This window comes from Phocoena phocoena, chromosome 6, assembly GCF_963924675.1.
Source record: "Phocoena phocoena chromosome 6, mPhoPho1.1, whole genome shotgun sequence".
NCBI classification, from domain to species: Eukaryota; Metazoa; Chordata; class Mammalia; order Artiodactyla; family Phocoenidae; genus Phocoena; species Phocoena phocoena.
Genome location: NC_089224.1, coordinates 27713925 through 27741853, shown reverse-complemented (window position 1 = coordinate 27741853; position 27929 = coordinate 27713925). Strand labels below are relative to the sequence as shown.

At 35.0% G+C, this 27929-nt stretch overlaps 1 protein-coding gene and 1 pseudogene across 1 annotated transcript in view; one reads left to right on the top strand and one right to left on the bottom strand.

Moving 5' to 3' along the window:
• Positions 1-2805: 2805 nt before the first annotated feature.
• Positions 2806-27929, bottom strand: part of ZNF782 (zinc finger protein 782) — a 55203-nt gene continuing 30079 nt past the window's right edge. Inside the window, exons 4-5 of the mRNA XM_065879874.1 lie at positions 8701-8796; positions 2806-4685 (exon numbers count right to left, since the gene is read on the bottom strand). Coding sequence (XP_065735946.1) covers positions 2806-4685; positions 8701-8796 — 1976 coding nt within the window. The remainder of the gene's footprint in view (positions 4686-8700; positions 8797-27929) is intronic.
• LOC136124458 (NTF2-related export protein 2-like) lies at positions 10806-11356 on the top strand (annotated as a pseudogene).

The window sequence follows — 27929 nt, the reverse complement described above, 5'->3', positions numbered from 1 at the left end:
TTAAACTAAGTTGTTTGTATTATTATTGCATTATGAACATTCTTTACATATTGTGGACGCAAGTCCTTTGACAGACATATCTATTAGAGACATTTTCTCCCAATGTGTGATTTTCTTTTTTGTTTTCATAATAAAATCTTGAAAAGCAGACACTTTAAATTTTAATAAACTCCAATTTATCTTTTTTGCTTTTATGTCTCACACAATTCTTTGCATTACATATTAAAAATCTCTGTGTGCTTCAAATTAGTTTCCATGTTTCCCAACAGAAATTTTGTACTATTAGCTATATTGTTTAGGTTTATAATTTATTTTGAATAAACTTTAATTATGGTATAAACATCAAGGTGCATTTAAAATATACGATTATCCAATTATTTTATCATCATTTTTGAAAAAAGTCACCTTTTTCACATCAAATTACCCTGGAACATATGTCAAAAATTAACTAACAACTTTCAGTTACATTTCAGATCATTAGAGAGCAGGAAAAAGCACTGCTCCTATTCCTAAACAAGAAGACATATGGGAAGAGTTTAAATTTAACAACTTTTCTTGAATACATCAGATATCTGAGATTGCAGAGCAAAAAACTAGCCCAAAGTCTGGAGAGCTAGGTGGCTGCAGAGAGCAACAAGAACCCAAGCAGTTGCTTAACTGAGAAAGAGAATGCCAAACACCATATAAAATGATTGTAAAAAAGCTAAACAACATGCAAGATCAGATAGGTTATTTCAGCAGAGAGAGATAAACTATAGTAAAATTTAAATGCTGGATATAAAAAACACATACAATAAATGAAGAATGCCTTCAAAGGGATTATCAGTATACTTGATACCACTGAGGAAGGACTCAGTGACATTGAAAAGAGAGATAGAATATATACACACACTTTTATATATATTTGTAGAATATATACACACTTTTATATATATTTGTATCTGTGTATGCTTCTATACAGTATTTGTATTAGTGACCCAGAGATGATACAGAAGTACACAGAAAACATGGTTTGACTTTGTTGAAAAAAGACAGCTTAGTAACAATGGCCTTTCCTATATGTGCATGTCAGGAGGTAGCAGGAGAAAAGGAATGAGGTATAGGATTCTGAATTTTCAGATACTTCCTGTAAAAGGTTTACTTGTTATGAATATACATGTGGCAAATCATAGCTGATATCAGAATAGTTACTAAGTAAGGGGTACATAATTCTATTACAGTGCAGTTGACTTCCAATATACATACAAAACAAACATCTAAGTGGCATGCACACTCACATGGACACACAGAGAACTCAGAAAATATTCACATACATTCAACACTGTGCAGTTTATGCAATTTCTTTCTTATTTTTAAAAATCTTATTCTAGTGAATATCTATGAACCAATATTGTTATATTTCATTAACTGTCTTAATATTACATATGAAATAGTTTTTATATAACATAAAGGCTATTATTTACCTTTCTCAAATTGATAAATTTTTCCCTTATTACAAACTCTGAGAGATATTAAACTTTGATGACTCACTGAAAGCTTTCACACATTCACAGCTCGATTATCAGATATTTAATGAGATATCATTTTTTGGGTAAAGGATTACCTATATATGTTGTAATGTTAAATATCTTCCCTTGATACTTACCTGACCAAGGAGGAAGAGTTGTGGGTAAAAACTATGGTCATTCAGGATGTTGTCAGGGGGTTTTCCTGCGTGATATTTCTGATACACTACACTGAGTTCACATGTCCACAGAAATCACATTCATAGGCTTTGTTAACTGAGGGTTGGTGAGTAAATATCAGTATTAAGTATACCCAAACTGTAGAAGCCCAGCAGAGAACAAGTTTATTTCATCACAGCAAAATGTCTGTGTACATGCAGAAGAAAATTTCATTCAACAGTCACTCTTTGGCCCTGTTTCTTTCTACTTTGTACTCTTTCATCTTCTGTGCATGAGCCCCTTTGGTTTTGCTGGTGATAATCTCCACTCCATTCTGACAAGGGACAGGAGAAAACATTAAGAATTTGAGAGGTGTATTTAGTAAGACCTGTCATTGACTTCTACATTTCACTATCCAGAGGTTAAAAATATGATCTCATTTGGATGACAGTGTAGTTAAGAAATTTAGACTAGGTGTGGCATGAGAAAAAAGGAAATGGTCATTGGTAAACAATTAATAGTCATTATATGTCATATAGTTATTACCCTGTGTTAGTCAAACTGAGGTGTGACTTACAGTAGGATTCTCCACATCCATTACCCTGATTTCTTGTCTGTTCTCATATACTGTGAGGTCTCTATGTATTTTCTGCTTTACTGAGAAAGCTGGCTTTTGGCTAAAGGTTATCTCACATTTATTACATTCTCAATTTTCTCACTGTTTGATTTCTCTGATGATGAATGAATTTTGCTTTCTCTGATGATGAATGAATTTTGATTGCTGGAACAAAGTTTTGAAATTTTCATTACATTCCCAGGGTTCTCCTGCAGTGTGAGTTTTCCAAGGATTGAATGCACAGAGTATTTCTTGTATTCATTATCTTTACAGAGTTTCTTTGCTGAATTGAATTCTCTGATCTACAATGAGGACTGCACTCAAGATGAGACTGCCTGTGTAAAATATATTCCAAGAATTTCTCTCTTGTGTAAGTTCTCTGATGTTTAGTGAAAGCTGGTATCTTGCAGAGGAACTTCCAAGTGTTCATTATATTCATAGGGGTTCTCTCCTACATGTTTTATTTTGTATTGCGAGACTTGATTTCCAGCTCAGAGCTTTTCCATATTCATAACATTTATATGTTTAGTTCTCTGTGTGGGCTTTCTGATGTTCTCTAAGGCTTGATTTCTGGCTGAAAGTTTTCCCACATTTATCACATTTATAGGGTTTCTCCCCAGTGTGAGTTCTCTGATGTACTCTGAGGTTTGACTTCTGGCTGAAAGCTTCTCCACAGTGATTACAATTATAGGGTTTCTCTCCTGTGTGAGTTCTCTGATGTTTTCTTAGGACTGACTTCTCACTGAAAGCTTTGGCACATTCACTACATTCATAGGGTTTCTCCCCTGTGTGAGTTCTCTGATGTCCTCTGAGATTTGATTTCTGCCTGAAAGTTTTTCCACACTCATCACATTTATAGGGTTTCTCCCCAGTGTGAGTTCTGTGATGTACTCTGAGGTTTGATTTCTGGCTAAAAGCTTCCCCACAATGATTACATGTATAGGGTTTCTCCCCTGTGTGAATTCTATGATGTCCTCTGAGTTGTGATTTCTGACCGAATGCTTTCCCACATTGATTACATTTATAGGGCTTCTCCCCTGTATGAGTTCTATGATGTTTTCTTAGACCTGACTTCAGTTTGAAAGCTTTCCCACATTCATCACATTTATATGGTCTTTCTCCTGTGTGAGTTCTCCGATGATTCCTTAGGCCTGACATATGGCTGAAAGATTTTCCACATTCATTACATTCAAAGGGTTTCTCCCCCGTGTGAGTTCTCTGATGTACTATGAGGATTGATTTATAGTTGAAAGATTTCCCACATTCATTACATTCAAAAGGTTTCTCTCCTGTGTGAATTCTCTGATGTATTCTTAGGCCTGACTTTGCACTGAAAGCTTTCTCACATCCATCACATTTATAGGGTTTTTCTCCTGTGTGAGTTCTCTGATGTTTTCTTAGGCGTGACTTCTCACTGAAAGCTTTCCCACATTCATGACATTCATAGGGTTTCTCCTCTGTGTGACTTTTCTGAGGCTGAATCAGGCATGAAGTCATAGTGCAGGATTTTCCACATTCATTACACTCATAGGGTTTCACTGTTATTTGAGTTCTCTTATGTACATTGAAAGTTGACTGGTAAGCCAATGATTCTGTACATGTGCTATAGTCAGAGGACTGGTCTATTGTGTGAATTCTCTGATGCACTTGGAGGGTTGAATTATGGCTGAAATTCTTTCCACATTCAAAGGGTTTCACCCCTATATGAATTTTTTGCTGTTCTCTAATGTGTAATTTTTGGCTGAAAGACTTCCCTTCTGTGTCAGTTCTTTGAGTGATCCTACTGAAATTATTTCTGTTTTTATCAATAGTATATTCATATTTATTAAACTCATAGTGACTCTTCTCCTCTGGATGATTGCTCTGAGAGATTATCAAGGTTGATTTATCATATTGGTTTTCCCCAAATTTACTGAATTTATAAGATTTCACTTTTGGGTGGGTATCCTTAGATGTAACAAGGGCAGTCTTTTCAAGAAAATCCTTTCCACATTCATTATATTCAAAAGTTTGCTGTAAAGTCTGAATTGTCTGATGCTGAATAACTTTTTCTTTATGTCCAAAGGCTTTCACACTTTTACTATAAACAAAAGATTTCTCTCCAGTATTAGTTCTGTGATCTTTAATACTGAGGAGCCAATTCTCACATACATTAAGCTCATAAGCCTTCTTTCTTGAATACTGACAGTGTGGGGTCAATGAGCTAAGAAGCAAGTAAGTAGACCCTGTAGTGTCAAATTTACAAGGCATTGTTTCTGCAGGGAAAATGTTTATGTCCAGAGTACACAGTTTTCTTGAAATTTCTTGCTCTGTAGTCAATGATTTGTTGACAAATAAAACTTGCCTCAAATGTTTGCCTTGGTTTTCTAGGCTCTCCTGTAAGAGTTCATCAGGTTGGGATTCTTCTAAAAGTGAGAAAATTAAAAATATTTAATGATATTTAACACACTTATTATGGAGTGAAATTTATATACATATCCCCCATTATGTATTTAACTCCTTGGTGTCTGGTTCAGTTTCCCAAAAATAAAGTAATTTCAAGTGTATATTCTCTCTTATTTTGTTGTTAAAAAAACTTTTTCTAGTGGAAAGACAGAGAGGAATCTAGAAATGAAATTACATCTATATTTGGTATCTTAAAGTATAATTTTCAAAACCAGGTAGAGAAGAGGATATAAAGGAAAGGAACAATTAAAAAAGAAGAATATATTTGAGAGAGTTGAATCCTGGGAACAGATGAAACAAAGACTGAAATGAATTCAACAAGGATTTTGCACTAATTAGATAACAAAAAGTATCAATGGAGAATTGCTTTCAGTGGCTTTATTGAGATAGAGTTTACATTAGGGAAGAACACCAGAGACTACATTCACAAACACAGATTACATTGATAACCATTAGTCTATATGATTCCAACTGGAGCTCCATTTTTCCATTCTACACATCAACACTAAAATAAATTTATCATGGGGAATTCCCTGGCAGTCCAGTGATTAGGACTCAGCGATTTCACTGCCATGGGCCCAGGTTCAATCCCTGGTCGGGGAACTAAGATCCTGCAAGCCACATAGTGTGGCCAAAAAAAAATTATAATGGCACAAATTTTCTCATGTTGAAAGAAATAATCAGAAACAGAAACATAAATTTATTGGTGGAAGTGAAAAAACTGATGAGAGTTAAAGTAATTTTTCCACCTATATTGGAGTCACCTCTCTTTCCTGGTTCTGGTGCCTTGGTATTATATTAGGGTTGTTCAATAGTGAGTCCCTCTTAATCATCAAATCTTTTAACTTTCCTCTTTTCAATTTGTTTACTCATTTCCCCCAAACCAGTCGTGCCCTGTCCAATTCTTAATTCTATTTTCCATCTATTTCTCCACATATCTAATTTTTATTCATTGTAAGAATCTTAAGGATCGTATGTTTCAAACTGGCCCTAGAAACCCTAAAAGTATCCTTTATATTTATTTACCATAAATTTCCTGTGCATATTTGATTGCTATTGTCCTCCTGATACCCACGCTCCATGCAAAAATGTCTGTGACTCACAATTTTTAAAGTAAATAACCATCACTGAAATCAGAAGGCATCATAAAACTGATGGCAAATCCATAGTTAAATGAGCAGCATCTTCTCTCTTGGCTGTACCTAAAATAATGGCTCACCATTTAATCAATAGCATCTTACATAATATAAAATATGTTTATGCAGCTTTGCTCACCTTTCCAAAATACAACCCTCACTGTGATATACTTTGCATCTCTCTGTAATATAAATTTAGTGGTCCATAAAAAGCTCCATGCATAGGAATTAGACAGTTCTTTTACTAATATAAGAGTTCAGATCCAGCAACACCTACATTAGATGATTCAAAAGTCCCAGAAATTTGACTTGGGCATTTACATTTGTGGATTGTGTTTTCTGAGTGAATCAGTATGAAATGCCTCTCTCCACCTGACTTTGGAATCAGCCTACAATGTTATTAAAAAATATTTATCATGTGACAAATACCCAGAAAGGAAGAGTGAAACAGAGACCATTCTTTTTGGGACATTATAATCCAGGTGAGGAAAGGAGCTCATTCAGTAATTATATGCTACCTGGCATAGAATCTCATTTTCTTTTGACACATCCATCAAATGGGCTGAGTTTACAAAAGTAAGAGAAAAAGTATAGGCTAAAGTATTCCAAGATTATATTATAGAAGTAGGAATCTGAGCCCAAACTTGAAATGAGTAATAGTGCTTTCTTCTCTTTTTCTAGCTGAGGTTAGCTATTTTATTTGCTTTTGTTCCAAGAACCACCTTTTGGCTTTATAACTATAATGTTTTATCTTTATTACATTTCTTGCTTTGCTTAGTTTTCTTTTAAAACTTTATTGCTTTTAAAAATAAGTATATGAGGCTAAAATTGTTTCCTCTAAGAACCATTTCATCTATAGTGCAAAGAGTCTAATAAACATGTTTTTCATTAAAAAGTAATTTCTGGATATTGTACAGTTTTAACTTACTCTTTTATAAAATAGGTTTTTAAAGATATATATTCATTATTAATTTTAAGATAGAGGGATTTAAAATTTTCTCATATTGTTTGCAATTTATAGTGTTATTTGACAATAATATCTTTACTTTGTAGAATTTGCCTAAAATACTTTTACATTTTGTCAATGTTCCAAGGTCATTTAAAAGGAGGTTTATTCTTTGTTTTCAGAATACTTATGTAGTGTGTTTGCACAGCTTTGTTTTCAGAACATAATAGATTCATTTTATAAAATATGCTATTTATAATGTCTAGACCAGAGGTTGGTAAACTTTTTCTGTAAGAGGCCAGAGAGTAAATATTTTAGGCTTTGCTGGTTATTCACTCTCTATTGCAATAATTCAACTCTGCCTTGTAGTTTGAATATGTAAACAAATGGATATTGCTGTGTTCCAATAAATGTTTCTTTACCAAAACAAGCAGTAGGCAGGATTTGACCTGTGGGCCATAGTTTGCCAAGCACTATTCTAGAGTCCACGGGCTATGGAATGAAATCAGAGACGCATATTAAGGTTGACTATATCTAATGTGTTCCTATTTCTCCTTATAACTCTTGCAGTTTTTTGTTTTATGAATCCTGATGAATAACTTACTTGGTGTACTAATATTTTAAACTTGTATCCTTTCAAAATTATCTTCTTTAGCATTATCAAAATGTCCTTTTTCTCACCTGTTTTTGACCTGAATTGAACTTTGAGATAAATAAACACTGAGTTGTTTTTATGTTTATAGTCTTAACAACTCATGACTGTATTTTCAAATTTTCTAAATTATTTTCTAGGTGTATCTCTGATACAGTATGATAGCATTTTCTCTTAATAGGTATATTAAAATCCATTTACATTGGTAGTTTATACGTCAGATATGTTTGTCTTACTCTATGTGTGTTTGCATAGCTTTTGTGCAGAAAATGTTTAACACAGCAGGCCTGAGACTGCTACCCTTAGAAAGGCCTGTTTACAAGATTAGTCCTTAGCTGGCATCTGGGAACTTAGATTTTGAGATGGTTCCCAAGATTCCCAGAACTGCTAAGAGGGACTCAATGAGCCTAAACTGTTTGTACAAACAATATATTTATGCTGAACACCTAGTTTCCATCTGAAAGCCTACAATTTTGATACATGCTAGACAGAGGGTGCTTACATGAGCAGCCCCCAGTGAAAACTCTGGGCACCTCATCTCAAATGAACTTTCCAGGTACATATTTCACATGTGTTGTCACACCTAGTTTTCTCTCAACTTTGCCCCATGCACCTTTTCTCTTTGTTGATTTTGATTTGTATGATTTCACTGTATAAATCTTAGTTATGAGTATGCCTATATGCTGAGTCCTCCAAGGTGAGTTAATGAACCTGATGATGATCCTGGGGACCCTTGATTTACAGCTTTATAAGAAACTTTTCTAGTAACAGATCTGTTTTTGCTCTGTCAAATGTAAACAATAAGGAAGGTTGCAGTTTGCTCTAGTTTTTATGCTTTCTAATTATACTATGCAATCATCTACTTATTTTGATTGTATATAGTAATTTATTATTATATAATGATAAAATTTATTTCTCTCTTCTGATCTGTTTACTCCCAATTTTAGTTGTTTTATTAACTTTTCTTTGTTTTTATCTTTTTATTGTTAAATATACAACCATTACTTAATTTTTCAGCTTCAAAGGGTACACTTAGCTCCCATTTTTTAAAGATGAGAATATCAACATACTTACATTACATTCCTTTCTTTAGTTGTCCCCCTTCTACTTTTTAATAGATCTATTATTTCTAATGTTTCAAATGTGAAGGCCTCTAATGGGAGAGTGCTGAAAAACATTTCAAACTGCTCACTTCTAATCTAGTTTTCTTGGATGCCTTCTGCCAGTATACAATAACTCACCTGGGGAACTTCTGTTTACAAATTCTTTCTCTAATAACCACGGATCTTCTCCTTGTTCCAACATGAAAATCAGTTCTGGTTTTGTAAAGCAGTACCCTGTAAAAGGGAAATACTTTAGCACTTGAGTTAGCTGCATAGGTTTTACTGTTTCTGAATGTGAAGAAAGGTATAGCTTCAGAAGTGGTACATTGAGGGTGCTTGCTAGAATTTTTTTGGGGGGGCAGAAATGACAGCAAAAAACATTTTCTTACACTCATAACGGATCCCACTTCTTAAACCCTTAAGTCACAAGCCTAAATAACATTAAGTTCTAAAATAGTCAATGTCTGTGCTTCAAATGAGATTTCGTAAGGACCAATTTCATACCTGACCATAATGGAGTAAAAGGAACTGATTTACCCTTCATATCAGACATCTTAAAAAAAACATACAAACTATATGGGATGGGTTTTGGACTTTGGAAAACAGGCAGTACAGACAGGGATACTTGAGAATAGAGAAACAAATGAGGTGAGCCCTGTGCTTATCACAGCTTATTGCTTGGAGAGTTTTCAACTCATAATGCAAAAAGAGATCACCAAAACAGAGCCTAGCTGATTCAGTAAGTTAAGGCAACAGAAGTGGATTTTAAGGAAGTCATGAAAACTAGGATTTGTAAAATAAAATACAAGAAAAGAAAGATACAGTGTATTTCTCTATCTGATATGCAGAAGGATCTCCTGAATACTTGGAAGTGTAAGGAAAACACCTGAGGTTGGGGGGAAGACCAGTGAAAAAAGAGTAGCCTGAAGTATTACCAAAGCACACAGAGAGGTAGGAACTTCTGTTTCTGTTAGCCAGGGTAGAAAAACTTCCTAATCCATGGCCAATAGGGTAGAATAACCAGAAGGGTATTTATTGACTTGGTAGAGGAGCCAAATTAGTCCAAGAGTAAAGTGAGCTCTGAATCCAATATAACAAAGCTTAAAGCAAACCTTGAAAGGATCAAATTAATTCCAAGTAATTTAACTACATCCCAGAAAAGGCCCCAAAAGATTTAAAATAATACAACAAAACTAGCACCTAACAATATAAAATCCACAACATTTAGCCTTCAATAAAAAATTACTAGGTATGAATAAAAGGGATATATGACTGTACTCAAGGAGAAAAATCAATCAGTAAGCCACAGAGTAAGAATTGACACATATAAAATTAATAATCAAGGCCATTAAAACAGTAAATATACTCCATGATGAGAATAGAAAGGGAATTTATTAAAAAAAGAAGTTCCTAACTGAAATTCTAAATATGAAAAATATCTGAAATGAGAAAACAAACCAACCAAACAACAAACAAAAAAAACACTGGATAGGATTAATAATAGTATATATACCACATAAGGAAGACTAAATGACCTAAGGTAGATAGATAACTTTAAAGTATAGAAATAAAAACTATGAAAGAAGAAACCCACAGTGAATAAAAGACTGGAAAATAATAAACAGAGTTATCTCTGTGACCTGTGGGATAAAGTTATGTAACATGTATAATTAGCATTTCAGAAGGAAACATGGAGGATGGAAAAAATAAGGGGCAAAGGTTCAATTTTTGAAGAAGTGTATAAACCGATGGATCCAAGAAGCTAAATGAATGCCAAGGAGAATAAACATGAAGAAAACCACACCAAGATACATTAAAATTAAATTGCTAAAACCAGTGATAAAGAGAAAATGTTCACTAGATAGTGAAAGACATAATATGTACAGAGAAAAGAAAAGAATGAATGTCTACTTCTTGTCAGAAATTATACAAGCCAGGAGACTATGAAGTGACAATTTTAAAGTACTGAAAGCAAAAAAGTCAACCTAGAATTTTATGCTTGGCAAATATGTCATTTTCAAACAAACAAAAATTGAAAGAATTTATCACCAACTGACATGTGTTACAGGAAAGTTAATTCTCTAAAAGAAATTCTTCAGACAGAAGAAAAATGCTATCAGGTGGAAATTTGGATTAATACATAGAAAAAAGAGCACCATAATCTGGAAACAAGAGGATAAAAATAAACTTGTCTCATTTTCAGAACTCTCTTAAAAAATAATAAATTGTGTTTTAAAGCAATAATGTACTGTAGGAAATGGGAACTAGCGAGAGTTGGGAATGTTAGGGATTTTAAAACTTATGTAGATCAGGCCTGCAGAGCTGCTGAGGAATTTGTCAATATTTACTATGAGACAATGGACAAAAGAAGATGGGCACTAACCAGGCTCTATCTGGACAAGGCCACTTTAATATGTAATGGAAATGTTACAGGACTGGAAGCCCTAATTTTTTTGAGATACTGCCTTCTAGTGAGTTCCAGGTCAATATGTTAGATTGCCAGCCAGTTCATGAGCAAGCTACTCAGGCCCAGACTACAGTTCTTGTTGTGACCAGTGGAACTGTGAAGTTTGATGGAAACGAACACTACTTCAACCAGAACTTCCTGCTGACTGCTTAGTCTTCTAACAATACGTTGTGGAAGACTGCAAGTGACTGCTTCCATTTTCAAGACTGGGCTAGTAGTCAAAGGGGGCAAAAGTCCATTCACTTTTGGTCCATTAGTTCCAGCAACAGAAATTTATGTGAATTAATTAATTTCATTGTAGAAGCACTAAAAACTAGTATGTGCTGAAACTAAATTTCTTTAATATTTTTTTTATTCCTAGCAGCACCTTTTCTAGCAGCTGCCAGTTTGAATTGTTGCCCTTAAGAGCTTTAATGCTAGTTTTCTACATGCCTTATATAAGTTTCACTAATGACATTCTTACAGTAATATTAAAGCTATGATCTCTGTACTAACATACTCACTGTGAGCCCGGCATATCGCAAAAATGAAATCCTTTTATTGTACTGTCTATGGGATATCAGCACAATGTAACCTCTCTGGGAGGATGTGGAAGTTTTTTTTTTATTTAGTTAATTTTGTAGGACAACATGTACCTATTTTTGGTAAACAGTGGTAATGCAGTTTTAATATAAGGCTTTTTCAATCAGTTCAATGAACACATTACTAATTTAGGTTTACATAACTACTCTGACATACTAGAATCTCACATAGAGATGTTCAATAGTCTTTTTATGTTAAGAAATGCGGGTTCTTTAAATGTCGGCTTGTTTTCCTATGAAGTGAATTGATCTACTAGAGAGGTGTAAAATGTTCTGGATTGATACCTGAGTGCTGAATACACTCAGTGGCTTAAAAACAAACTTCTTAAAAACATTTTTCTTGGCAGCTCCAGGTCTGTAACTTTAGGTAGTGAATGGTAGGTAGTAGGACTAATAGCTCTAATGGGAGAATGTGGAGTGAGAACTGTAGAGATCAGAGGTTGGCCAAAAGTAAGGCAGGGTATCAAATGGTATACTTTTGGTACTTGTTTTCTACCTCCTAAAAATGTAGCCTAATTTTAGGATTTAAGCCATTAAGGTAATAAGTATCCTTACCAAATGGTCATGAATGTCACTTTTGTTCTAAGAATTATTTTTAAAGGTTTTTCCAATTCACATCATGCTTATCACCAATAAATGTCTCAATTTATTCAAGAACTTATGGGGGTAAAGTGTCAGCAATAAGCTTGATCCTGCAGCAGGGTCTGACGGGAAAGTTGGAAACAAAGCCATCACTCTCTCTTTGGGGCCCTTCTAAGTCTTCCACATGAACTTCAGACCAAAAGTCTCGTATGTACTACCCACCCCCAAAGTGAGTGATTTGTTCCCTGTGTTTACACTGTCAACTGCACAATCTTTTTACTAAAGTTAAAATCATCTCATCATTTCTTCTTCCGTATGGCATTGAGCAAATAAATCTGTTATAAAACATGTTTCTGTTATGTGGCTAACACTTTGTCTTTTTAGAGAAAATAAAGAACAGCAGATCTTCATAAGCCCACATACTTCAAAAGAACCAACTGATTGATTTTACATCTCAACATCTAAAGAAAAATAAATCTAGCTTTGTTTTCGGTTAAACTTTAAGTGTCTTTCCATTTCTGAATTTACTGTTTTCATGTTTTTACACTAGATGTGCCAGCTTTGTTTCTACAATGCAGCTCAAAGTTAATGTTTCTTGCCACTTAATTTGAAAATCAGTGATTCATTTACCCTTGTCCCAAACTACACATTACATTTCTGATATATTACCAAAATAGAATTATTAAGTAGGAGAAGGGGATGGAACTGATTTTAGACCACACCTTCTTGTAGTACTGACTAAAATGTACATGTTATATTCTACACAAAGTGAGTTTATTCTAATTTTAGATTGGCTTTTTAAAACCACAGCTTTAGCAGCAACAATCAGATTGCCAAACACTGCCCTTTCCTTTAAGGAGAACAGTCTCAGGTAAAAGCTGCATATAACTAGCAATAACGGAATTGAGTGGTTGTATACTGTTCATGAATTGAATGTTTTACGACTTGTATATGAATTGCTTTTTCCAAATTTGGAAAAATTTCAGCCATGTTTTAGAAAATTTTTTTAGCCTTTCCTTTTCTGACTCTAAAGACACAAATGTTAAGAGATTTTGTTGTAGACCCATAGTTCCCTGATGTTCTGTTCATCTGTATTCTATTTTGTTTTTCCTCTGTAATGACTGAGCCATTTCTATTGTTCCCTTATAAAGTTCAGTGATGTTTTTCCCCTCTTTCCTCTCCATTCTGCTGTGCATATGCACTGAGGTGTTTTTTTTTTGTTTTAAATAAATGTTTTATTTTAGAATAGCTTTAAATTCACAGAAAAGTTGCAAAGAGAGAAAGGAGAATTCCTGTATAACCTGCACCCAATTTACCCTACTGTTAACATCTTACATTACTAGCAGATTTGTCATACCTATTAATATTGATACATTATTAAATAGAATCTATACTTTATTCAGATTTCCTTGTTTTTTTTTAACCTAATCATTTTTTTTTCCTGTTCCACAATTCCATCCAGGATACCACATTATATTTAGTTATCATGCCTCTTTAGCCTCCTCTAGACTGTAAGTGATAATCTTTTTTGGTAATCTTGACAGTTTAGAAGACACTGTAAAAAGGTCCTTCAGTTTGGGTTTGTCTGATCTTTTTCTCACAGTTAAAAATGGGGTTGTATTTTTGGGAGAAAGACCACAGTGGTAAAATGACTGTCATTCTTACCCCACCTTATCAAGGGTACATGCTATCAATATGACTTATCCTTGATGAGAACCTGGTTGAGGTAGTGTGTGCCAGGATTCTCCAATGTAAAGTTACTCCCCACCCCCACCCATACCCCCATGCATACTGTACTCTTCATTTTTAAAAATTTTTTAATTTTTGGCCGTGCGGCATGCAGGATCTTAGTTCCCCGACCAGGGACTGAACTCATGTCCCCTGCGGTGGAATTGCGGAGTCTTAACGACTGGATCGCCAGGTAAGTCCCCATATTGTACTCTTTAGAAGGAAGTCACTAGACACAGCCCACTAAACGGGTGGGGAATTTTGCTCCACCTCCTTGAATGTGGAGCAATTACATAAATTATTAGTAATTCTGTGACAGAGATGTTTCTGTTCTCTCCCATTTATTTATTTATTTAATCACATATCAGTATGGACTCATAAGTAATTTATACTTTGTGTTATAAACCAACACTATATTATTTTACTGCTCAAATTGTTGCAGCTTTGGCTATTGGGAGCTCTTTCAGTTTGGCTCCTATGTTCTTTGACATACCCCCATCATTCTGTTTTTGAGTATTTTCTTAAGTTCCTACATACTTATCTTCTATGTTCCATGCCCCCAGAACCAGCCACTTCTCCATAGTTGCTTCCTTTTATTGGAGAATTACACTAGAAATTACTTATAGATCTATTTCATTTTCTATTTCTTTATAATTTTGTTTTGGAAAACAATGGGTTTCTAGGAACCTGACCATTTCATCTATGTTGTCCAATCTGCTGGCATATAATTACTCATAGTATTTCCATAATTATTTTATTTCTGTGGAATTGGTAATACTGCCTTACTTTCATTTCTGATTTTAGTTAATTTGAGCCTTCTTTTTTTCTTATTCAATCTAGCTAAGGTTTGTGCATTTCATTACCTTGTCAAAGAATCAACTTTTGGTTTCACTGATTTTCTCTACTGTTTTTCTATTATTTATCTCTTTTCTAATCTATATTATCTTCTTCCTTCTGCTGGCTTTAGGTTTAATTTGCTCTTCTGTCTCTCAGTTCCTTAAGGTGTAAAGTTAGGTTATAGATTTGGGAATCTCTTTTTCTTGTTCCGTATATGTGTTTACAGCTACAAATTCCCACCTTAAGTGTTACTTTCACCATATCCCATGAGTTTTGGTATACTGTGTTAACATTTTTACTCTCTCAAGGTATTTTCTAATTTCCCATATGATTTCTTCTTTGACTCATTGGTTTTTAAGAGCATCTTATTTTCTATATATTTATGACATTTCATTTTCTATTAATGATTTCTTGGTTTCATTAATTTTGATTGGAACAGATACTACATATGATTTCAATCTTTTTTTTTTTTTTTTGCGGTATGTGGGCCTCTCACTGTTGTGGCCTCTCCCGTTGCAGAGCACAGGCTCTGGACGCGCAGGCTCAGCGGCCATGGCTCACGGGCCCAGCCGCTCCACGGCATGTGGGATCTTCCCGGACCGGGGCACGAACCCGTGTCCCCTGCATCGGCAGGCGGACTCTCAACCACTGCGCCACCAGGGAAGTCCGATTTCCATCTTTTAAAATGTGTTAAAACTTGTTTTGCGGTCTATTCTAGAGAATGATTCATGTGCACATAAGAAAAAAATGTGTAGTCTACTGAACTTGGGTGGAGGCTTCTATATATCTGTTAGGTTCAGTTGGTTTATGACGTTGCTCAAGTCCTTTACTTAATTTTCATCTGGTTGTTTATTCCACCATTGAAAGTGGAATATTGAAGTGCTTACTACTGTAGAATTGTATGCTTTTCTCTTCGATTCTGTCAATGTTTGCTTCATATATTTTGAGACTCTGATGTTTGGTACATATATGCTTATACATTCTTTTTGGTGGATTGACCCTTTTACCGACATATAATGTCCTTTTCTGTCTCTTGTAACCATTTCTGACTTAAAGTCTACTTTGTCTGATAATAGTATAGCCTCCCTTACTGTCTTTTGGTTACTATTTGCATAGAATAACTTTTCCCATCTTTCATTTTCAACCTAAATGTGTTTTTAGATCTAAATTAAGTCTCTTATAAGACAGAATAGAGTTGGATCAATTTTTTAAAAATTCATTCTGGCAATCTCTATCTTTTGATAGAATTAATCCATTTACACTTAAAGTACTTATGACAAGGAATGACTTACTTCATCTACTTGGCTACTGGCTTCTGTTATGTATTATAGTTTTTTTGGCCTCATTTCCTCCATTACTGGCACCATTTGTGTTTAGTTGATTTTTTCGTCCTGATATATTTTGATTTCCATCTCATTTCTGTTTATATATATTCTGTAGATTTTTTTATCATGGTGGTTATATATATAGCTATAACAATTTAATTTAAATTGATGTCAATTTAATTTCAATCATAAAAAAACTCTAGCGCTCTATCCTCTACCTTTATGTTACTGATCTCTCAAATTAAACCTGTATACATTGTGAGCCCAATAACAGATTTATAATTATTTTTATGTATTTGTTAAATTTTGAAGAAAAAAATGTGTTGCTATATACCAAAGTTAAAATAATACTGGCTTATATATTAGTCCATGCCTTTGCCTTTACTGGAGATGCTAGATGCTAGTCACCATCTAGTATCCTTTCATTTCAAAGAAATGAAATGAACTCCCTTTAACATTTCTTATAGGGCAGCTCCGGTAGTAATGAACTATCTCTGACTTTGTTTATCTTAGAATTTCTTAATTTTCCCCTCAATTTTAAAGGACCATCTAATGGATATAGAATTCTCATTTGACATTTCATTTCTTTCAGCACTTTACATATATTATCCCACTGCCTTCTGGTCTCCAAAGTTTCTGGGGAGAAATAGGGTGATAATTGTATTCAGGGTCCCTTGTAAGTGATGAGTCACTTCTCTCATTGCTTTCAAGATTTTCTGTATGTACTGTGACAGAGTATGTGCCTCAGTTTTGGTCTTTTGGGGCTTACACTTGCAGTTCATTGAGCTTGTTGGATTTGTAGATTCATGTATTTCATCAAGTTTGGAGTTTTTAGCCATAAGTTTTTCAAATAACTTTCTGTTCCTTTTTCTCTCTTCTCTTTTGGGACTCATATTATGTATTCATTGTCCCTCTTGAAGGTATCCCACAAATCTTTTGGTCTGTTCACTTTTCCTCATTCTTTTTCCTTTGTGATTCTCAGATTAGGTAATTTTGACTATCCTATCTTCTAGTTCTTTTTTCTGTCTTTTTGTCTCTTGTTGAAGTCCTATAGTGAATTTTTCATTTCAGATATTATACTTCTCAACTGCAAAATTTGTTGGTTCCTTTTAATTTTTCCATCTTTTTGTTGTTCTAGTTTTATATTGTTTTCTTGATGTCCTTTAGTTCTTTTCCATGTTTTCTCTTAGCTCTTTGGTCATATATATGTATTTTTTTGCGGTACGCAGGCCTCTCACTGTTGTGGCCTCTCCTGTCGTGGAGCACAGGCTCTGGACGTGCAGGCCCAGCAGCCACGGCCCACGGGCCCAGCTGCTCCGCGGCACGTGGGATCCTCCCGGACTGGGGCACGAACCTGCACCCCCTGCATCGGCAGGCGGACTCTCAACCACTGTGCCACCAGGGAAGCCCTCTTTGGTCATATTTAAGACAGTTATCTTAAACTGTTTGTCCAGCAAGTTTAATGTCTGGGTCCCTCAAGGGTGGTTTTGCCTGTCAAAGAATTTTGTTCCCTTCAGTGAGCCATGTTTTCCTGTTTCTTTGTATACCTTGTGATATTCTGTTGAAAATTGGGCATTAGATTATTATAATGTGGCAATTCTGGAAATCAGATTCTCCTCTTCCCCAGGGTTTGCTGATTTTATTTTTTTAACTGTTGGGCGCTGTAGTAGTTATCTGTCCTGAGACTTTTCCAACCTATTTTTTTGTAAAGTCAATTGCTTGTAGTGTGTGATCACTGAACTCTCCATTCCTTTAGTTCATGCTCAACTAATATTTTGACAGATTTCCTTGTTAGGAGCTAAAACAAAACTGCCAAAAACAAACAACCCAAAACTGAGAACCACCTCTCCCTGTCTTTGCAAACTGGATCTATTTTGTGGCACTCCTTAACCACTTACCTAGGTTTGCTTTATGCAAAATATATGCCTGAGGGGGAAGCTTAAGGTCTTCTCGAGTCTTTTCTGCCACTTTTCCTGCCTGTACTCTGTATTATGTGAAATAGATGAACACCTTGCATCAGTTCTTTAGGTATACCCCCCTGACAGGCCAGAACAGACATATACGATAATTTGCAAATAAGGTATGTTCTGCTCCCTCTGGTTTGAGGGAGGACCTGGGAACTGTGAAGCCACCTGCTCAAGACCAAGACCACCATTGCACTGGACAGTGTGAAGGGCAAGAATTAGTAAAAACACTAAAAAATTTTCTACCATTTTGTAGATGACTTTTTCTTGATTGTGTATTTGTTTAGTTGCTGTAAACCTTCATTTTTCAGAGTTCTGACAAAATTGTTTAAAAAATTGTTTCTATGGGGGAATGAAAGCTTGGAGTTTTCTAGTTCACCATTTTGCTGACATCATTCTCTCTTACTATTAAATTTTAAGGGCTCTTTGGATAATTCTGGGTACAAGTCCTGAGTACAAGTGTTTGATTAGCAAATTTTCTTCCAGTCTGTGGCTTGTGTTTTCATTCTCTTAACAGTGTCTTTTAGAGCACAATTTAAAAATTATAATGAAATCCAACATATCAATTTTTTTACTTTCATAAATCTTCTTTTGGTGTTGTATGTAAAAAGATATCAAGAACCCCAGCTCACAGATTTTCTCCTCTGTTTTTGGCTTCTAGATGCTTTTGTTCTGCATTTTACATTTATGTCTATGATCCATTTTAAGTTTATTTTTGGGTAAGATATGAGGCCTGAATTTGAGGTTGTTGTTTTTTTATAACATATGGACATTCAATTGTTCTGGTACTATTTGATGAAAGGCTATCCATTCTCCATTAAATTGCCTTTGCACTTTTTGTCAAAATTCACTTGATTTTATGTGTGTGTATCTATTTGAGCTCTTCATTCTGTTCCACTGAATAACAAGAGTATTCTTTCACCAATATCATATACCTTGAAATTGGGAAATGTCATTCTAACTTTGTTCTTTTTCAGATTTATTTTGGCTATTGTTGATCCCTTGATTTTCCATATAAATCTTAGAATCAGTTTATTGATAAAAACTTCCTGGAATCATGATTGAGACTGCCTTGAATCTATAGATCAAGTTTGAGAAAACTGGTATCTTAAGTTGTCCAATCCATAAATACAAAACAGCTCTCCATTATTTAGATGTTCTTTGATTTCTTTCATCAGTGTCTTGTAGTTTTCTGCAAACACATCCTATATTTTGTCAATTTATCCTTAAGTACTTCCTCTTGTTTTCAGTGCAATTTTATTGTTTTTGTTTTTAAACAAGTTTCAATTGTTCATTTCTAATATACAGGAGAGCAATAACTTTTGCAAAAAGGCCATGGATCCTGTAAAATTGCTACATTCGCTTATTATTTCCAGGAATGTTTTGGTATATCTTAGGGAGGTTTCTATATAGAAAATGTCAGGTGTCAATAAAGACAGTTTTATTTCTTCCTTTTCAATCTGTATACTTTCCTCCCCCTTTTCTTACCTTACTGTACTATAGTCAGGAGTTCTAGTAAGAGTGGTGAGAAATTAACCGCTGCCTTATTCCCTAACTCAGAGGGCAGGTGTTCTGACTCCCACAACAAGTATGTTGCTAGCGTCAGATCCTTCATACATACCCTTTCTTAGGTCATACTCTCATATTGCCCATGTTTTGAGAGTGGTTCTTTTTTTCCCCATTATTGGTGTCTTAGTATGTTCAGGTTGCTATATCAAGATTGCCATAGACTGGGTGGTCTATAAACAACAAACACGTATTTCTCATAGTTCTGGAGGCTGGGAACTCCAAGTTCAAGGTGTCAGTAGATTCACTATGTGATGTGGGCCCATTTCCTCGCTCACAGATGGCTGTCTTCCTGAGGTATCCATATGATAGAAAGGGTGAGTGAGCTCTCTGGGGTTCTTTTTATAAAGGCACTAGTCCCATTCATGACGGCTCTGCCCTCATGACCAAATAACCTCCCAGAGGCCCCACCTCCAAATACCATCACTTTGGAGGTTAGGATTTCAACATGATTTTGGGGGGATACAAACATACAAATGCATTGTAAATTTAGTAAAATAAAAAAAAAATCCCATTGATATGATCGTACAGTATTTCTTACTGTCTTTTACTGTAACTCTTATTTATTGGTTTATAAACATAGAACCCGTCTTGCATTTCTGGAATGAAACCCATTTAGATATATCACCCATTTATATATTGTTGGATTTGGTTTCCTAATATTTATGAAAGATTTTTAGATCTAAGTTCATGAGAAATATTAGTCTATAGTTTTCTTTTAGTTTTCTCATTGCATATTAGAATTCTAGGCTCATGAAATGGTGGGGAATTGTTCCCTGCTCTTTACCTTCCTTGAAGAGTTTGTATAGAATTGGTGTTATTTCTTAAAAGTTTGGTAGAATGCACTGGTGAAATCATCTAGGTCTGGTGTTTTCTTTTTTAGATGGTTTTAAACTCCAAGTTAAATTTCTTTTATAGATATAGAACTACTCAGGTTAGTTATTTTGTCACAAGTACATTTGGAAGTTTGTGTTTCAAGGAATTGGTCTATTTTGTCCAAATAGTCAACTTTATGGGCACAGAATTGTTTGTAGTATTATACTTTTAGTGACTAAGGGATCAGCAGTACTGACTTCTCTTTCATAACTGGTATTGGTAACTTGTGTCTTTTCTCTGTTAGCCTAGGTAGAGATTAATCAATTTATTGATTTTTCAAAGAACTTATCTTGTTTTAATTTTCTCCATTCTTTTCCTATTTTCAATTTCACTGATTTATGCTCTAATTGTTATTGTTTCCTTTTTCTGCTTGCTTTAAGTTTAATTTCCTTTTTCTAGTTTCCTAAGGTGGATACTTTGGTTACTGATTTTACATCTTCTTTCCTATTATGTGCACTTAGTGCTATAAACTAACTTCTAAGTATTGCTTTAGTTGCAACTCATTTCATTTTAAATGAAAAATTATTTTTCATTTAAAAAAATTCTCAAAATTTCTCTTGTGATTTCTTATTTGATCCATGCATCATTTAGAAACGTGTTGGCTAATTTCCAAATATTTTGGAGTACTCCAGCTATCTTTCTGTACGTGATTTCTTATCTACTTCTGGTGTAGTCTGAGAACATATTTTTAATTTCTATACTTTTAACTTTGTTAAAGTGTGCTTTTTGATCTATTTTGGTTAACATTTCATGTATACTTGTGAATTAAGTGTATTCTCTTGTAGTTGGAATAGTCTGTGTGTGTGTGTGTGTGTGTGTGTGTGTGTGTGTGTGTATGTATCAGTAGATCCAAATTGGTTGATACTGCTGTTCAGGTCATCTATATCCTTACTAATTTTATGCCTTCTTGATCTACCAATACTGACAGAGCAGAGTTTAAGGCTCCAACTCTAATAGTGGATTTGCCTATTTCTCTTTCCAGTTCTATCAGTTTTTTCCCCCTGTATTTTGAATTTGTTGTCAGGTACATAAATGTTTAGGACTGTTATGTCTTCTTTAGAGAATTGACCTCAGTATGCAATGTTTCTCTATCTTTGGTAATCTTCCATGTTTTGAAGTATACTTTGTCTGAAATTAGTATACTTACTTCAATTTTCTTTTGGTTGGTGTTAGCATGGCATATTTTTCTATTTCTCTTTACTTTTAAGCTATCTGAGTCTTTGTGTTTAGATTACCCTCTTGTAGCCATTCATTTTATATGAATCCATTTTATTTCTCCTCTTAGTGTATCATTTACACTTCTTTTAAAATCTTTTTAGTGGTTGCCTAGTGTTTACAGTATACATTTTAAAGTAATCTACATCCACCTTACAATAACACTATAACAATGCCACTTCACATGTAGTGCATGCACCTTATAACAGTGTATTCCCTATGGTCTTTGCCATCCCTTGTGCTACTGCTGTCATTAACTTATCCATATGCTATAATCACCTAATACCTTGTTACTGTTGTTTTCAATTGCATCCTGAACATTCTAAGCATTGTTATGTGACTGGATCTTCTTTATCTTCTGTTATAGCAGGCTTCCTCTGACACTGTGGCAGCTGGAGAGGGAAATACTGTTTCTCACTGCCACGTGAGTTTTGAAGCCTAGGTTCTCCACTTGGCCTCTCTGGACACCATGGGGTAGGGACTGGACCCACTTTTTGCTGCTAGTCAGTGCTGAAAGTCTTGGTTCCCCATCAGGCCTTCTCTGCCATCACCCTATTAGGAAGGTGGAGTGGTACCTTGTTACAGCAGAATGGGGGACGTCAGTCTTTACTAATGGAGGTGGGCTTCACTTTTTTCCATGGTGTTTTAGCCGAGGTAGGGCAGTTTTTTAAAATTTTCTGTCTTTCTATGCTGCTCCTTTCCTTTTCCCTGTCTAGAGGAAACAGCCTTTACTTGGGCTTTTTTTGCCTGTGCCCATTGGTGTTTCTGGGTTGCTTGTTTTATACAGCACCCAAGCTCAAATATGTTAGACAAAAATAAAACTGAGGAAACTGTTTTTTCTTGGGTTCTGAGATTACTAGCCAGTCTGTGTCCTTCTCTCCACTGTCCAAAGTCTTATGTTTGTTTTATATATAATGTCTAGGGTTTTAGTTGTATTTAAGGGGAGGAACAGGGTATGTCTAATCAATCATATCTGAAACTATCAGTCCCCAGAATTTTAATACTTTAAAACTGCTTTTAAATTTTTGTGTGACTTTTAAATATGTAAAATATTTATGTAGTTCAAAAATCCACACTGTATAAAAAGATATATTCAGAGGCTCATATCCATTCCTGTCCCCTCCATTCATTCCCTTCCTTCCCATTTTTATTACTTTCTGATTTTCTTCCAGTATTTCATTTTTGCAAATATAAGCAATTACATATATTCCTGTTTTTCTTACTCAAAAGATAACTTTTAATACACACTGTTCTGCTTCTCTCTTTTTGACTTAATATATACTGAATATTACTCCTTACCTGTTTAAAAACTCTTCCTATACTATGGTTGCTTAACATTCATTTGTGGGTAGATGTAACCCAAGTTTAAGTCAACTAGTCAATGATGAACATTTGTGTTGTTGATGTTTTATCAACTATGCTATGATGAATCACCTTGTGTATGTTATCATATTATATCTGTGCAGGTATAGCTTTAAGAGAGATTCCTGGGGATGAGATTGCTGGGTAAAATCTAATACGCCTGGAATTTTTTTAGTGCCAAAAATGTACACTTATTAAAGGCAGATCTGATTGTGTTACTATTTTATTTAAAACCTTTAATGGCTACCCATTGCTTAAAAACTTCAGAATATGGCATCATTATATTCTCTTGGTCCTCTTCCACATCTTATACCATATGTCTATATCTATTTTTATATAAAAATTTATTTATTTTTGGCTGTGTTGGGTCTTTGTTGCTGCTTGCGGGCTTTCTCTAGTTGTGGTGAGCAGGGGCTACTCTTTGTTGTGGTGTGCAGGCTTCTCATTTCAGTGGCTTCTCTTGTTGCAGAGCACAGGCCCTAGGCGTGCAGGCTTCAGTAGTTGTGGATCACGAGCTCTAGAGGGCAGTCTCAGTAGTTGTGGTGCATGGGCTTAGTTGCTCCATGGCATGTGGGATCTTCCCGGACCAGGGCTCAAACCCGTGTCCCCTGCATTGGCAGGCGGATTCTTAACCACTGCGCCACCAGGGAAGCCCCCATATGTCTTCTTGCTTTCTTCATTCCAGCCTCACTAATCTATTTTTAGGACCCTGTGCTCACTATCTTCTCTTCTACCAAGAATCTTGATGCCTGTTCTCTGCTTGGAATACTTACATTTTTTATTTCACTTCTTCCTACACTTTCCTTAGAGCTTTCCTCAAGCATCACTTTATCGTAACATTTCTTTTTGAGTTTGAAAAACTTTATAAAATAGTAAATAGTCCAGTGAACACCTCTCCTGATATATCCTTCATCCAGTATCAACAAATATCACACCTTTTTATTTATTTTTATTTTTTTAGTTTTAGGCTGTGCTGTGCAGCATGCAGGATCCTAGTTCCCCAACCAGATATCTAACCCATGCCCCCTGCATTGGAGGCATGGAGTCTTAACCACTGGACTGCCAGGGAAGTTTCATATCACACCTTTTTTATGGAAAGATTTCACTGCACTCCCTAAAGTCAAGCACCGCTATTAGAGAAACTGCATTGCATATTTTTGCTTCCTGATGCCTATCAAATTTACAAAGTTACATTTGGTTATATAATTTAAGTTTCCCTCTCAATATGTTGAGCTCCCTGAAAGCAGAGATGGACTGCATTTTGTTCACAATTACTTTTCTAGTGCTGAAGGAGAAATCTATAGCACTAAATGATTACATTAGAAAACAGGAAACGTCCAAAACAGTCTCACATTAAGAAACTACAAAAGAGCACAACAAACCCAACTTAAGCAGAAGGAAAAAATAAAATGCAGAAATCAATGAAGTTAAAAACAGAAAAATGACAGAGAAAAATCAATGATAGAAGAAGTTGGTTGAAAAGAGCGATGAAACTGACAAATTTTATTTGAGAGAGAACAAATTATCAATATGATGAATAAAACAGGAATATAAATACAGATCTTACAGACATTAAAATGAAAACAAGAGAGTAGTATGAGCAACTCTGCACTTATAAATCTGACAAGTTAAATAAAATGGGCTAATTGCTAGAAAGAAAAGCAAAAATACCATAGTTCGTCCAATAGAGACAATTTAAAGAGTCTTATAACTATTAAGGAAACTGAATTTGTAAGTTAAAGCATCCAGAAAGGATATCTCCAGGCCCAGGTGCTTTTGCTAGAGAATTCTACCAAACATTCAAAGAAGAATAAACAAAACTACACAATCTCTTCCAGAAAATACAACAGGAGGAAACATTTTCCAACTAATTTAATGAGGCCGGCATTATCCTGATATAAATCCTAGACAAAAACAGTATAGAACTGTAGACCAATGTTTCTCATGAATAAAAATGAAAAACTACTTTAAAAATATTAGCAGATATAATTGAGCAATAAATAAAAAGAATTATATGACATGACCAAGTAAGGTTTATTCCAAGTATGCAAGGCTGGTTTACTATTTGAAAATCAGCCAGTGTAGTCTACCATGTTAATGGCGTAAATGAGAAAAACCACATAATCACAGTAGATACAACAGAAGTATTTGACAAAATTCAATACCCATTCATGAAAAATACTCTCTTAAAACTAGGAATAGAGGAAACCTTCCTCAAGTTGATAAAGAATATCTGTTAGTGATGCTAACATCACTTGGTGAAAGACAGAATGCTTTTCCTCTGAGGTTGGAAACAAGGCAAATGTGTCTGCTCTCATCACTCCTAAGAAAGTTCATCAAGGTCTCAGCATAAAAGAACAACATATAAAAATGTTTCTATAAACTAGCAAATGATAAGGAGACAGAAATTTAAAATACAGTAACATTTACAATTACTCAAAATAAAATATTGGGGTATAAATCTAACAAAACGTGTATAGGACTTTTATGCTGAACACTAAAAAACACAGATGAAAAAAATCAAAGATATAAATAAATATATTAGGAACTTTGGATGGCAACACAGCAAAGATGGTAGCTTACAAAATTGATAATTTATATATTTTTAATATAATTCGTATCAAAAACCAAGCAAGCATTTAAAAAACGTAATGACATTATTCCAAAATTTATATGTGAAGGCAAAGTAACTAGAATAGCCAAAACAATACTGAAAAATAAGTATAACATGGGAAGCAGTACTCTACCTGATTTAGAGAACCCAGAAAAAGATCCACCCAAGGACACCAAAATGATTTTTTGACAAAGTTGAAAAAGAAACTCAATGAAAGAAAGATAATGGTACATGAACAAATGGATAGGTTAATAAATGATTTCAACTTAGGGACTTCCCTGGTGGTCTAGTGGCTAAGACTCCATGCTCCCAATGCAGGGGGCCTGGGTTCGATCCCTGCTCAGGGAACTAGATCCCACATGCCGCAACTAAGAGTTCGCATGCCGCAACTAAAGATCCCATATGCTGCAACAAAGATCCCACACACGGCAATGAAGATACCCAGTGCAGCCAAATAAATAAATAAATATTTTAAAAAATGATCTCCACTTAAACTTCACTCCGTATAAAAAATTAACTCAAAATGTACCACAGATTTAAATATAATGTAAAATGATGTAATTTTTACAATTTGGAGAAAACCACTGGACCAAGGACTTGGTGAAGTGTTCTTAGGTACACACGCACATACAAAATCCAGATAAATTGGACTTTGTCAAAATTTAAAATTTAGGCTCTGCAGAAGACCTTATGAAGAGGATGAAAAAACAAGTTACCCCTTTGCAGCCTTTACCACCAAGTACCCCAAGAGATCTCACTGTTGCAACAGACACTTGCAAGTTTTTTCACTGAGAACACCTACGGTCTTTGCTTATGGTTATCTTAGCTGATGGGGCTGCCTGGAGCCCATGCTGCTACAATGCTCTAGAGCAGGAGATTCTATTGTGCTCCCTTTGGGGCTGGAGCCACTACAATCTCCTACCCCTCCCTGGCAACACCATGCACATGCTTGAGCTCTGGACTCTAGTGTTGCCACTGTGTGTGCCTGTACTCTGACACCAAAAGGGATCCCCTTTGCTGAGACATCCCTCTGCAAGAAAAAAGGAGAGCAAGAGGAATCAAGCAAACTTTGCCAGCAAGAACCCTAGCAGTCCTTGCCCTTGCTGCAGATAACTGCAGCATTTACTGTCAAAGACCCCCATAGTCTTTGCGAATGCTGACCTCAGTTGATAGAGCTGCCTGAAGTCCACAACTGGCACCCAACCCAGCTGCCCCCTTCATATCATCCACAGGTGAAGGTCTTTCCCTACTGAATCTAGTCTGTAAAGTCTGGAAGAGGTAACTATTCCTTCACCAGCAAAAACATCAATGCAAAGTTACAAGGAACGTGAGAAATAAAGGAAACATGACACCACCAAAGGAAAACAATGTATTTCCAGTAGCAAACTCCAAAGATATGGAAATCTACAAAATGTCTGACAAAGAATTAAAAATGTTTTAAAGAAGATCAGCAAGCTAGAAGAGAACACAGATAGACAACTCAATGAAATCAGGAAAACATTACATGAACAAAATGAGAAGTTAAACAAAGATATAGAAATCATAAAAAAATAAAAAAGTGTATTTAAAGAAATTATGGCTATTTCTAGAAACATACAACCTACCAAGACTGAATCAGGAAGAAATAAAATCTGAACAGAACAATAATGAGCAAAGAGATTGAATCAGTAATCAAAAACCTCCCAACACAGACAATCCCAGGACCAGGTGGCTTCACTTGACAAATTCTACCAAATATTAAAGAAGAATTAATACCAATTCTTTTCAAACTTTTCCAAAAAATTGAGGAAAAGGGAATACTTTCAAACTCATTCTATGAGGCCAGCATTACCCTGATACCAAAGCCAGAGATGGACACCAGAAGAAAACTATACACCAGTATCCCTGACAAATATAGATGCAAAAATTCTCAAGAAAATATTAGTAAACCAAATTCAAGAACACATAAGAAAGATAATACACCATTATCAAGTGGGATTTATACCTGAGATACAAGGATGGTTCAACATATGCAAATTAATAAATGTAATATATCACATTAATAAAATGAAAGATAAAAATCACAGGATCATCTCAATAGATGCTGAAAAAGAATCTGGCAAAATACCACATCTTGTCATAATAACAACCCTTGGCAGATTGGGTAAAGAAGGAACATACCTCAGCATAACAAAGGCCATATACAACAAACTGAAAAGCTTTTTGTCAAATATCAGGAGCAATATAAGGATGCCCACTCTCACCACTATT